The 14,391-nt window shown below is 36.8% G+C and overlaps 1 protein-coding gene across 1 annotated transcript in view; it reads right to left on the minus strand.

Annotated features, from left to right (window-relative positions):
• The window catches only part of nbeab (neurobeachin b), a 366,342-nt gene that overhangs the window by 217,655 nt on the left and 134,296 nt on the right, over positions 1–14,391 (minus strand). Inside the window, exons 14-21 of the mRNA XM_051129640.1 lie at positions 13,067–13,146; positions 10,082–10,144; positions 7,689–7,786; positions 7,123–7,215; positions 4,014–4,122; positions 2,326–2,407; positions 1,948–2,071; positions 92–284 (exon numbers count right to left, since the gene is read on the minus strand). Of these exons, the coding sequence (XP_050985597.1) occupies positions 92–284; positions 1,948–2,071; positions 2,326–2,407; positions 4,014–4,122; positions 7,123–7,215; positions 7,689–7,786; positions 10,082–10,144; positions 13,067–13,146 (842 nt within the window). The remainder of the gene's footprint in view (positions 1–91; positions 285–1,947; positions 2,072–2,325; positions 2,408–4,013; positions 4,123–7,122; positions 7,216–7,688; positions 7,787–10,081; positions 10,145–13,066; positions 13,147–14,391) is intronic.

The raw sequence follows: 14,391 nt of genomic DNA on the forward strand, positions 1-14,391 counted from the left end.
TCTAGATATACACATCAGTCCTGTCCAATAAAAAAAGCTCACAAGATCTACCACTACACTGTTGTTCAGCAGGTGAAAACTGTTTATTTACTTTGGAGTGGGCTATGGAGAGTGTGTCCACCCACACACGCCAACCGCCCCACTCATGCTTGATAGCGTGGTAGAGAAGAATCCGGAAGATGTTGTAAACCATCTCAGTGATCTTCTGCTCCTCTGAGTTCTTAGGGTTAATGTAGCCGAGAGAAAACATCCAATCCTGCCAAACGGAACACTGCAGCAGACACCTGTCACACAGAAAATGAGATGGATTAAGCTTGCGGCAGTCGCTCGTGTTAAATCCTCCCTCTCCTCCGCAAACATCTTTCTTAACATCCTCAAATGACACTCAAAGTTGGAACCTAATTCACAAACCGACAAGTTACACAAAGCAATTTCAGCCCCAACCTCCATTAAACTTCAGATCCGCGAGGTAACGCTAAGAATGACTGGCAGCTATTTGAATAACACCTGAAGCACTTTGTGTTATTCACCGTCATTTTTTTTTCTCAGTGCATTGTGGCATAATAAATGGATCTTTGACTGAGGCAGAATGAATTAAGCTTGTTCCTTTTGCTAAAACACTCCGGGTTGTAAGATTGCAGTAAGGATGATTTAATTTCAAACCCATCCCTACCGGCTAGTAAGCGCTGCTAAAGCTACGACGTGTAAACCATCGTTACAGGATTAGTTCACCATGAAATGAAAATCGGCATAATTTACTCACCCAACGTGCAACACAAAAGGAACATTTTTGATGAAACTGAATTGGTCGCTTCACAATGAAAATTAATGGGGACTTCAAGGCTTTCAAGAGACTTTACAAAAAGGACTCCAATAAAAGTGGTCCAAACTAAATCTGCTTTATATTAAAATTCTTCCGAAGGCCCACAATGGATCTGTGCGAGGAATACACCAAAATTGAATTGGCTATCTACAGTAAAGCTTGGCATCTGCACTAGTTCTCCAAAGTACCAATGTCCAGCTCTTTTTAATTGAAATATGACTGAACTAGTTCACAAAATTGATCAAGTATCTATTGGCACCAATGGTTTCTACAATCTATTTAGGCTTAAAATGCTTTAGGTAATCATGGCTCTGAAAGATTGGTTCAAGAATTGGACTAAATCTGATTCTTGACTCACTGACTCAATGATCTTTTGCTGACGGGAAAGATTATGAGTGAAAAAAACAAAAATCTACTGCATGGCTTCAGAAGAGTCATGTGAAACACTTTTATGGTGCTTCTGCATCCTTTTTGAAGCTTGAAATCTTTGTTCCCTATTCACTGTAATTGCACAGAGAACAGTATGCAGCACAGTCTTCATAATAATTTCTTTAGCATTTCACCAAAGAAAGAAAGCCGTCATGAGGATGAGTAAATAATGATGCAATTTTCATTTCAGATAAACTGTTTCATTAATGTAGAAGATAAATGTGTGGTCTAGTTACCAGACACTGTTTACAGATGTTTTAAGAAAGCACTCTGGAAAGCACTCATCTAGTCTAAAAAGCTTCTTCCTTTCAGTTCTGAGTGGCTCACTGTAGAACTTAATGATGGAGATGATGAAACGTAATAATAACAGCCAATTGAGATTTCAGCACACACTGGGCGGCTGATTGACTGCCAGACTTGTGACGGCGCAGAGGAGCAGGCGTTGGAGAGAAGAAAAGAAAACCAACAGCCATAGGACAGCAGCGAAATTGGTGTGGACGCGAATGTGTCACTGGAACATCTGCTGCGAGAGAAACACTGCGAGAATCCGAGGATTATTAAGCGTCACGGGGGCGCCCATTAAACACAACAACAAGGGAGAACGTCACTCTTTTTTCCGCTCTCTTTTCTGATCCGTTCACCAGGCGGTTAATTGCTGTCATGGGGGATGGGGCGCAAAAGGAAGAGAACCTCACCGTCTGTTCTCACGGCTGTTACTGAAGAGCTTGATCATGTCAGACAGGAAGAGACGCCGCACCTCCATCAGGTCGGCACTGGGCGTGGAGTTCTTTAACAGTGTGGCCACCACCTTTAGAATCACTGAGAACCAACAGAAGAACATGCATTAATCATTCAGCAAATCAAAGCAGAGTTCTGCTTGATTGGCAGAGATGTGGACCAATGAGCATGCAGGCTTACTAACTGACATAAATGAAACGGCATCTCTAGCTGAAGTCTATGTGCAGAAGCAGACGTTTAATCATTCCCTAGTAAACTTTTAACTTCCATGGATGACAGTGAGTGTATTAGCACCGGGCCACAAATAAAATAAATGAGCTGACAGAAAGAATTACTTGGGTTCTGGATCTTCACAGTAGAGTCGGGCTCATTGTGTGGCTTGTGGACGACCTGTGTGCAAACCTGCTCTGTCAAAATCTAGACAGGAAACGAATCAGATGAGATGCATGGAAACAAGTACTGTATATACGGCATAAATCATAATGAAATTTAATTAATATGAAACACTGCAGGAATAGATTAAGTATCAATTATGAAGACGGATTACAATTTGCAAACTCTACTCAAATATTTTGTGCAGTGGAAACATAATGGAACTGAGTAAATAGTAAAAAGTTAGACTAAACTGAGTCTTGCTGTTAACTGCTAGCTAGAAACAGCATGTTGTGGTGCTATTTTTTTTTTTTTACCATGCTACAAAAAGTTAGGAAACAACCAAGTTAAGACATTTACAATGTTACAAAACTTTCTATTTATCAAAGAATCATTAAAAATGCATCACGGTTCCCACAAAAATATTGAATAATAAATATTGAACAGTGATACTAAAGACTGCCTGCTGAAAATTCAGCTTTGCCATCACAGGAATAAATTACATTTTACAATATATTAAAAAAAAAATTTGTAATAAAGTATGACAATATTACTCTTTACTGTATCTTTGATTAGATAAATGCAATCTTGGTGAGCATACGAGACTTCTTTCAAAAACATTTAAAAATCGTACTTATTTTAATTTTTCACCATTAGTGTATATATTAGAATAATATAATAAAAATAATATGATAATATAATAAAAATATAATAAAATATATGAATGTAAATCAGAATATATAGTTGTGAGACTGAATATACAGAAGTAAATCAGAATATTAATACATAAATCAGAATATATAAATGTAAATCAGAATATATAGCTGTGAGACTAAATATAGAAGTAAATCAGAATGTATAAATGTAAATCAAAATATATAGTTGTAAGACTGAATATATAGAAGTAAATCAGATTATTTATAAATCAGAATATATAAATGTAAATCAGAATATACTGTATAGTTGTGAGACTGCATATATAGAAGTAAATCAGAATATTTATTTATAAATCAGAATATAAAGTTAAAAATCTTAATATATAAATGTAAATCACGAATAATAGTTAATCTGAATATACAGTTATAATTCTGAATATATACATTTAAATAGCAATATGTAGATATGAGTCTGAATATATAAATATATATTGCAATATATAGATATAAATCTCAATATATAGATCCAAAACTGAATATAAAAACATACATCATGAATATATGTATAAAAGTAAATCGGAATATATATTTTAAAGTTTAGTAAACAGAAGTAAACGCGAAAATATAGTTATAAGTTTGAATAAATAAATGTAAATTGAGTAACTATATAATTCTAAACTGGAATGTATATATAAATCTTGAATATATAAACGCAAATATCTGATTTATAAATAAATATTCTGATTAACTTCTACTGTATCAGACTTACAACTATATATTCTGATTTACATGTATATATTCAGATTTCAAAAAATATGTTTTGATTTACTTCTATATATACACAATTTACTTTTATATAATCCGATTTTATACAGTTATTTCCTGTTTGGTGCTGTTTAGTGTTGTATATTATTTTTTTTGTATTAACCTGAATGTTTCTGCACAACTGCAATGCTATATTGAGATCCAAGACACAAATAACCACTTCATATTACCTCATATAACGTGTTGTATGTAGTTATCGACAGAGTGTTGGAGTGCAGCATGAGTCGTTCTCCAAGAAGTGTGAAGAGACTATTTGTGTGCATTATTTCCACCTTCCTCCTGTGACAAACCACACACACATAGAAAACATACTGTAGTTAGAATGCAAACTTTCATTCACCTTACAGCTAACGTCAAGCTAGCAGGAACAGGCCTTGATGGCGACTGAGCTTGGCACCTTTTGCATGGTGTCAGGTACCTTCAGTTTTTCCCACAGAATAACGAAGCAGCCACCTCTGCGGTCTCGTACTGGGAGAGCTGTGACTTTCACCATCACAAACTATCCAGCAGCACATCATGCTGAGCTACTGTCAGGATTCTAAGCCTCCTAAATGCAGTCCTGCCCAACAGCAGGTACAGACAAATGGGGACTGTACAGTGAAATGACAACGAGAAAAGAGTATGTTTTAAAGCGCCTGTGAGCATGCGGGATGGTAACCACTCAACGATGGATACGCTAATAATGACAAAAAGCAATTGTGGATTTTATGTGCACTCTAGGCTAACGGCAGTACAAGTTTGCAAATGTCAGTGCTCTAAAAACAGCTCAGATGGCCTTTATATTTTTTTAAGTGTTCATTTAAGGGAAATGGCATTACGCATACACTTACCCTCACACTAATGCACACACATATATATATTCAGATATAAATACAGTGTAAGTTTAACAATATACAGTGTGCAATGGTAGAAGCGTATCAAGCAAAAAAGATTTGAACGGTGGTGACTGACACAGAAGAGAAGAAAGTTGTTATTTTTGCTTTCTTTGTGCACAAAATGTATTTTTGTAGCTTCATAAAATTAAGGTTGAACCACTGATGTCACATGGACTATTTTAACAATGTCTTACCTTTCTGGGCATTTCACTTTAACATCTCAGTTGTGTTGATGTCTCACTTTTATTCACAATATAAATACACTAGGGCTGTCAGTCAATTACATTTTTTTATCTAATTAATTTTTTACATTAATTACATGATGTTTTGATAATTAATCTAGTTCACTGCAAAATAAAATTGACTGTGAAAAAAATTGATTCAACAAAGAATTTATTACACGTAAACATTTAGGCTGCAATGGCCTAATGTAAATGTGTTATGGAACATAAGAGAAGATAATTTGAGAAACATCTCAGTATTTTTTGTTCATACAATGAAAGTCATTGGTAACCAAAACAGCTTTGTTACCAACAGTCTTCAAAATACTTTCATTCATGTTCCACAAAAGAAAGGTTTGAAACGACATGAGGGTGAGTAAATGATGACAGGATGTAAACTTTTTTGGTTGAACTATCCCTTTTTTACTGTATAATGTTTTTATTTTTATTATTATTATTTTTTTTTAATGAAATGATACTAAATAAGACACTAAATCTGCCAGCAGGTGGCCGTAAATGTCTTTATGAGTCATTCATTCATCCATTCATCCATTAGATTTGTTTAAACAGCTGATTCATTCAGGAGTTAAGTAAATGGATCTTTTAATAAATGGGCTTTTGAATCATTGGTTCATATGATTCATTCAAAATGCGGATTCATTCAGAAACTAAACACTGCTGTGTTGGTCAGAGATGCGCAACAATTCTGCTGTGGCTTCAAAGGTAATATGTTCTCTGCAAAATTGAGCAAAACATGACACATAATATTATGTTTAAAATATAACACAACATCAACTTCTTATTTGTTAAACTGTTGTATAAAAGTACATTTCAGCTCGTGATAGTGCGGGACAAAATAAGCACTTCTCATATTGCTCTTGCTGCCCGTTTGATCTCGTGAGATATGTGATAAAACACATACAGGGGTATTTTTTTGCACCAATATCTTGAAATTTAGGGCATGACTGCATTTGTGGAGTTGTTGCCCTGCATCATATTTGTCAACAGTCAACTATATGAAATATAATATGACATATGGGTCTGGGGGCGGGGCCAGTCTGTTAACTGCTTTAAATTATTTATTTTAATTACGGTATTTCTTCATAACTAATTAACTAATTTTGAGAAAAGCATTTCAGGATTTTTCTCCATATAATGGACTTTGTTGGTGCCACGATTTTGAACTTCTAAAATGTAGTTTAAATGCAGCTTCAAAGGGCTCTAAACAATCCCAGCCGAGGAAGAAGGGTCTTATCTAGCAAAACGATCTGTTATTTTTTTTGAAAAATAAAAATGTATATACTTTTTAAGCACAAATGCTTGTGTAGCACAGGCTCTGGGATGCATGTCCATGATGCTACAAATTAGTAATGGGTCGTTCTTTCATTTTGAATCTTCAATGTGACTTGGGAAGAACGAGTCATCTCGGGGGAGTGATTCGTTCAGTCGTGCATGCACAACATCCTATTCTGTACTGGAATTAGTTCACCTGTTTCGAGACTTCGGGTTTTTCGAGTCGTTCGTTCATCTTATGGGGCTGTCACATGATGAACGAATGATTCAAACCCGAAAACTTGTCAGATAAGAGGTGAGGTGGTCTAATCATAGACTAAAGACCCAGGTAAACATTGAATTAATCTTTTCTGTTTCTTATAGCATTATAGTTTTGTATTGTTTGTAGTGTGATCAACATTTGTGTAAGCAGTAGATGTGTTAGGGAAGTAACACGTAACATTTTAATTATATTTCGCTAAAATTAACTAAATGATTTGAAAAAATATTCGTTCATTTTGTTAAACAAGACTCAAAGGTCTGAGTCGGTAAAATGATCTGAACTTCCCATCACTGCTATGAATCAGGTGTAAGTTCATCGTCTGTGTACTGAGTATGGCGAAAAACTCGGAAGTTCAAAATCGGGGCACCAATGAAGTCCATTATATGGAGAAAAATGTTTTCTTCAAAAACCATAATTTCTTCACGAGTGAAGACAGAAAGACACATCTTGGATGATAAGGAAGTGGAGTTCTCCTTTAAAATTTCATAAATACATTACTGATGAGGACTCTGTCCTTATGCAACCACAAATTTCACCTTGTCGGATACACATGAGAAAGAAAATAATGACTCTTGGAAGTCTTCGTTGTGAAAATGTCTTTGGGAAAGAGAAGAATGGATGCACTCACTTGTGTCCTAAGTGTTTGAGGAAATATGCCAGGACTTTCAGAGCCTGAACTCGGATGCTTTCACTCTTGGAAGCCAGTAGTTTGTACACCACCCTGAAAAGGATTGAAATTAAATGACTAAAAAGAGAAATATTTTAATTCACTAAATGCTATGTCAAAAACAAAGAAGCAGCGGGAAAGTGCCAAACATTTTCTTTTTCAATTCATGAAAAATTTTGAAACTGGCAGACAATAATAAGTAATACTCAAGAGGAAATGGCATTGTGTAAATCACCAAGAAGCTGTTCATCAAAGTCATATCTGTTATTTTGAGCCAAACCCAAAAACTTCAAAAAGCAAATAACTCTATCAAATCCATCTATATTTCATTAGCTTGACATGCAGGGTGTGAGCTTTATCCTGCTTGTCAGAAAAAAATAAATAAATATGAAAATATCATTGCAATTCCTATGTCGGGTCTTGTGAATAATTCATGATTGTATCATGTAGGCAAACTCCATCAGCGGAGACAAGATGAAATATAATGAAATTTGACTGTGTGTGTGTGGTGTGAACTCGGATCTCACCGGATGCCGTTCCTCTTGTCAAATGCAGGAATCATGGAGGCAGGGTGCTCAGACATGAGGGCCACCAGCAGCTGAAGAACATCATGGAGGTTCTCATCCTGAACAGAATAAAACACATAAGCATTTAATGCAAACCTGTGTTGAACTCCTGAAGTAAAGTTAAAAGTTCGGACAGGCTTTTACTGAAATAAGTAATAGAAAACCCATGAAAGATTTACGTTGTTTAAAAAAATCCACATTGTTTTATACATATTTTGGACTATGGGGGGGCGCAATTATTTCGGTGAGCTACTGGCGCTATTTATTTGCCAAAACATAACTCAGGAAAATAAAATACTGATATGATGCCTCATGCGTGGTTTTTGGTTGTAATTTTAATCATAGGGCAACAAGAGAAGCGATGTAAGTCTTCTGTTTTACTAGCAATTAGAAGAAGAGAAAACAATGGGAAGATGCCTAAGGATGAATAAAACTTCCTAAAGACCAGCGTCTTTGTTCTCTCCACCTCAGCCTTGATGCCATTTGAGGCTTTCAGTAGACCACAGCTACTGAAAGAGCTTACAAACGGCAGAGACAAGAAACACTAGATGCCATTCTGGCGGGATGTAAACATGTCTGTGCTTGTCAGGACGCTGCAGTCACTGAAGGATGGATTTCACTCGATATCCGGGGCATTTACACTCCTTGTGGGGAAAATCGATCGTAAAAAAGTTACAGTAAAGACTTGTATTCTATTGTTGCTGTTCTGAGAATATATAAAGAATGTATACACTGACCAAAATTATAAACGCAACACTTTTGTTTTTGCCCCCATTTTTCATGAGCTGAACTCAAAGATCGAAGACTTTTTCTATGTACACAACAGGCCCATTTCTCTCAAATATTGTTCACAAATCTGTCTAAATCTGGGTTAGCGAGCACTTCTCCTTTGCCGAGATAATCCATCCACCTCACAGGTGTGGCATATCAAGGTGCTGATTAGACAACATGATTATTGCACAGGTGTGCTTTAGGCTGGCCACACTAAAAGGCCACTCTATAATGTGCAGTTTTATCACACAGCACAATGCCACAGATGTTGCAAGTTTTGACAGAGCATGCAGCTGGCATGCTGACTGCAGGAATGTCCACCAGAGCTGTTGCCTGTGAATTGAATGTTCATTTCTCTACCATAAGCCGTCTCCAAAGGTCTTTAAGAGAATTTGGCAGTACATCCAACCGACCTCACAACCGCAGACCACGTGTAACCACACCAGCCCAGGACCTCCACATCCAGCATCTTCACCTCCAAGATCGTCTGAGATCAGCCACCCGGACAGCTGCTGCAACAATCGGTTTGCATAACCAAAGAATTTCTGCACAAACTGTCAGAAAACATCTCAGGGAAGCTCGTCTGCATGCTCATCGTCCTCATCAGGGTCTCGACCTGACTACAGTTCGTCGTCATAACCGACTTGAGTGGGCAAATGCTCAGCGTCTGGCACTTTGGAGAGGTGTTCTCTTCACGGATGAATACCAGTTTTCACTGTACAGGGCAGATGGCAGACAGCGTGTATGGTGTTGTGTGGGTGAGTGGTTTGCTGATGTCAACGTTGTGGATCGAGTGGCCCATGGTGGCGGTGAGGTTACGGTATGGGCAGGCATATGTTATGGACAACGAACACAGGTGCATTTTATTGATGGCATTTTGAATGCACAGCGATACTGTGACGAGATCCTAAGGCCCATTGTTGGGCCATTCATCCATGACCACCACCTCAGGTTGCAGCATGATAATGGACAGCCCCATGTTGCAAGGATCTGTACAAAATTCCTGGAAGCTGAAAACATCCCAGTTCTTGCATGGCCAGCATACTCACCGGACATGTCACCCACTGAGCATGTTTGGGATGCTCTGGATCAGCGTATATGACAGCGTGTTCTAGTTCCTGCCAATATCCAGCAACTTCGCATAGCCATTGAAGAGGAGTGGACCAACATTCCACAGGCCACATTCAACAACCTGATCAACTCTATGCAAAGGAGATGTGTTGCACTGCGTGAGGCAAATGGTGGTCACACCAGATACTGACTGGTTTTCCGACCCTGAGTATATATATATATATATATATTCAAAATGTGGGTATGTGACTTTTTCTTAGATAGGATATCAGATGTAAGCCTGAAGCTTGATCTTCAGAAATGTGTAGTCTAATACTATAATCTACATCAAAATTACTGAAGGTTGAGTGCAAAAGGAAGTCACAGAGTTGAAATTTTGACAGTCAAATATCCCTAAGTGGCATGAAATTAGGCCTATTTAGAAACTTAAAAAAATGAACTCTTCTAAAACAGATATATGTCAGATTCAAAGGATCTGCTAAGAGGGAAACTGTAATATGGTAAAGACTCACCTCATGCATGGTCAGCAGGTAGTTGAGAATGCTTTGAAGCTCATCTTCTTTAACGCCTCGGTCCTGACAAATAAAAAAGGATAACAAAATTCTGAGCAATGCTACTTTTGCAATATGCTGTTGCTAAACACCCAACTGCACTTATAAGCTGCGACTGCCATCAGGATGCTGACAGACTATGAAATATAAATAGATAGAAAAAGAAAACCCATAAAATAACAATACATTGAGGCTGTTTGTGTTTGCTGAAATTACTGTTCACAGCGAATTTGGGTCCTGACTTTTACAAGCTGTCTCTTATTATTAGGAAAGCAGCGTGAACTGTCTGCTTGTAGCGATGCTGATGAATGCACACGTTTCCTATTACTGCGAGAGCACAGGCAGCTTGAGAGCTAATTGTTGTTTGCTTGTGCCTTGGCCACCTGACAGATTTCTTGATATGTTAGCACTGGTCTGAACAAGTGTACACTTCTTTCTACGGTCCTGTTAGAAAATTGTAAACAGCTGGGGCTGGTGAATGAGAATGAAAACCTGCCAAAGCAACAACAGCCCTAGAGCTGTGGTTCTCAATACTTTGATAAATCAACATGTGTGTATTTGTGACAGGCACACAGTTAAAAGTTAATTCACTGTTGGTATCACAAAAGTTACAGTATATGAATGTATAAGTTTAAGTAGAAGTTCATATCTCACGTCCTGTAACCTAGCTCCCATTTCTTTTCATTTTTTGATCATTTTTAATAACATTTTTGCCTTAAATATATTTAGTAGCAAATAACCTTCCCAAATGTATTTCAACAAAATTGTAATTGAAATACTTTATTTTATAAAAAAAAAAAAATTAACTTCTCATTATTATTTTAACATAAGTTTTTAACATACAGTATTTTAACAACAAAAATGACTAATTATTAATTGTAATTAAAATATGTAAAAAAAAAATATATATATATATGTGTGTGTGTTTTTTACATATTTTAATTATATATATATATATATATATATATATATACGGTGGGTACGGAAAGTATTCAGACCCCCTTAAATTTTTCACTCTTTGTTATATTGCAGCCATTTGCTAAAATCATTTAAGTTAATTTTTTTCCTCATTAATGTACACACAGCACCCCATATTGACAGAAAAACACAGAATTGTTGACATTTTTGCAGATTTATTAAAAAAGAAAAACTGAAATATCACATGGTCCTAAGTATTCAGACCCTTTGCAAGTTTTTCACACCTGGATTTGGGGATCCTCTGCCATTCCTCCTTGCAGATCCTCTCCAGTTCTGTCAGGTTGGATGGTAAACGTTGGTGGACAGCCATTTTTAGGTCTCTCCAGAGATGCTCAATTGGGTTGAAGTCAGGGCTCTGGCTGGGCCATTCAAGAGCAGTCACAGAGTTGTTGTGAAGCCACTCCTTCGTTATTTTAGCTGTGTACTTAGGGTCATTGTCTTGTTGGAAGGTAAACCTTCGGCCCAGTCTGAGGTCCTGAGCACTCTGGAGAAGGTTTTCGTCCAGGATATCCCTGTACTTGGCCGCATTCATCTTTCCCTCGATTGCAACCAGTCGTCCTGTCCCTGCAGCTGAAAAACACCCCCACAGCATGATGCTGCCACCACCATGCTTCACTGTTGGGACTGTATTGGACAGGTGATGAGCAGTGCCTGGTTTTCTCCACACATACCGCTTAGAATTAAGGCCAAAAAGTTCTATCTTGGTCTCATCAGACCAGAGAATCTTATTTCTCACCATCTTGGAGTCCTTCAGGTGTTTTTTAGCAAACTCCATGTGGGCTTTCATGTGACTTGCACTGAGGAGAGGCTTCCGTCAGGCCACTCTGCCATAAAGCCCCGACTGGTGGAGGGCTGCAGTGATGGTTGACTTTCTACAACTTTCTCCCATCTCCCGACTGCATCTCTGGAGCTCAGCCACAGTGATCTTTGGGTTCTTCTTTACCTCTCTCACCAAGGCTCTTCTCCCCCGATAGCTCAGTTTGGCCGGACGGCCAGCTCTAAGAAAGGTTCTGGTTGTCCCAAACGTCTTCCATTTAAGGATTATGGAGTCCACTGTGCTCTTAGGAACCTTAAGTGCAGCAGAAATTTTTTTGTAACCATGGCCAGATCTGTGCCTTGCCAAAATTCTGTCTCTGAGATTTTCAGGCAGTTCCTTTGACCTCATGATTCTCATTTGCTCTGACATGCACTGTGAGCTGTGAGGTCTTATATAGACAGGTGTGTGGCTTTCCTAATCAAGTCCAATCAGTATAATCAAACACAGCTGGACTGAAATGAAGGTGTAGAACCATCTCAAGGATGATCAGAAGAAATGGACAGCACCTGAGTTAAATATATGAGTGTCACAGCAAAGGGTCTGAATACTTAGGACCATGTGATATTTCAGGTTTTCTTTTTTAATAAATCTGCAAAAATGTCAACAATTCTGTGTTTTTCTGTCAATATGGGGTGCTGTGTGTACATTAACGAGGAAAAAAATGAACTTAAATGATTTTAGCAAATAGCTGCAATATAACAAAGAGCGAAAAATTTAAGGGGGTCTGAATACTTTCCGTACCCACTGTATATAAAAAAGAATAATTATTAATTAAATTTGTCCTCCTTAATATTCAGCGTTTTTTGTTGTTTGTTTGTTTGTTTTTTAATAGGTATTTTATGAAATTAAGTATTTCAATATACACAGTATACTGATGAGCATGGGTGCATACATTAGGACATCATCTCTTATTAACATTTTTCATGCTTTTTCTGTAAAATTAAATGTATTTTGGTAGATATATTTCTGATATGGCTGATATTCAAAGTATTTACTATGGCAAACCCACAGCTAAACTACAGTTAATATGCATTCAAGAATCGGATTGAATGGAGACAGATGTCAAGTCATTATATTTGTATTTTTATTTGTGTGCATATGCTAAATATCATCCAGTTATACAATATGTGAATACATGAAATGCTGCTCACCTTCAGTATGAGCTGTTTGAGGAAGAGCAGCATGAAGGCTCTGAGGGAGGTGATCTCTTTCTGCGAGGGCCGAGGACCGTCTGCTAACACAAAGCCACAGAGGAACTGTTACAACAAACTGCACTACATCTCAAAAATGTCACGTTTAATGTTTCACAGATATCGGCATTAAATTCATAGCAACAGTGTCAAAGACAGTCTCGCTCTCAGTCGGCGGAGAGCCACGACACGAACATGCAGCTTCCGGCAGTCGCGAAGAGCTTTACAGAGGTCAGAGTTCTCAGAAGAAAAGCCAAGCCCTTATTAACTCAAGACGGCTAGAGTTCAACAGGCCACGCTTCATTTCAGTAACATCTGCGATGGCGTCTCACCCTCCTAGAGCTCCTCTTTTGAGTACAGCGTGCCTGTGTGACAGCTTTTCATTTGCTGTTTTACAGGGAATGGCCTGAGTATTGATAGAAAACGAAACACAAATTGATTAGCTGTCATATTCACGCATTCATCTCAGGAGGTCTGATCACCACCAATCATTCGTTACTACACTGTCTGAAATGATCAACTCTGCTTCATTTAAGATGTCTATTCCCTATTCATTTGACAGCAGCAGCCAGCAATTTTTACAAATGTGACATGTCTCTAAAGGTTTCATTTATCAAGAAATGTGAAGCATAATTTTAAGCAACTGAAGCTGTTTTTCCATTTACCTCAAAATAAAGATCAACATGTCCCGATTTTATTTCAAAATATATTTCTGAATAAAAAGAGGCAGTTGCTCATTCTAAAACTCTGCTAAATATACATTGAATATTTAAGTGAAATCAAACAATTCAAACATTAATTGAATAAATACATTAAATGCAAGTGTTTTAATCCTATTTTCTTTTGACAAACAGATAATTTAAATTTAAATATTCTGTCATAATCTTTTCACAGTGTTTTACTTTTGTAAAACAACTTTTATTGACAACTATCATATCATAAGATTAAAATAAAAAAATAAAATTAAATATATAATAAAATAATGAAATAAAAAACTTGCAGCACAGCAAATTTTCAACCAAACAAATTTTCAATTTTAATACTTTTGTAAAAAAAACTTTAGTTGACAACTATTTAAAATTTAAACAACTATTTAAGATTTAAAATAAAATAAAATAAAAACTTAAAGCGTAGCAAATATACTTTTATAAATAGTTTTGTAAAACAACTTTAGTTGACAACTAGGCGCAAGATATGATATAAAATAAAATAAAATGAAATAAAACAAATAATGAAACTTATTGTATTGCAAATTTTCAACCAAACAATTTTTTTAATTGTAATAC

Source organism: Labeo rohita, chromosome 15, assembly GCF_022985175.1.
Source record: "Labeo rohita strain BAU-BD-2019 chromosome 15, IGBB_LRoh.1.0, whole genome shotgun sequence".
Lineage (NCBI taxonomy): Eukaryota > Metazoa > Chordata > Actinopteri > Cypriniformes > Cyprinidae > Labeo > Labeo rohita.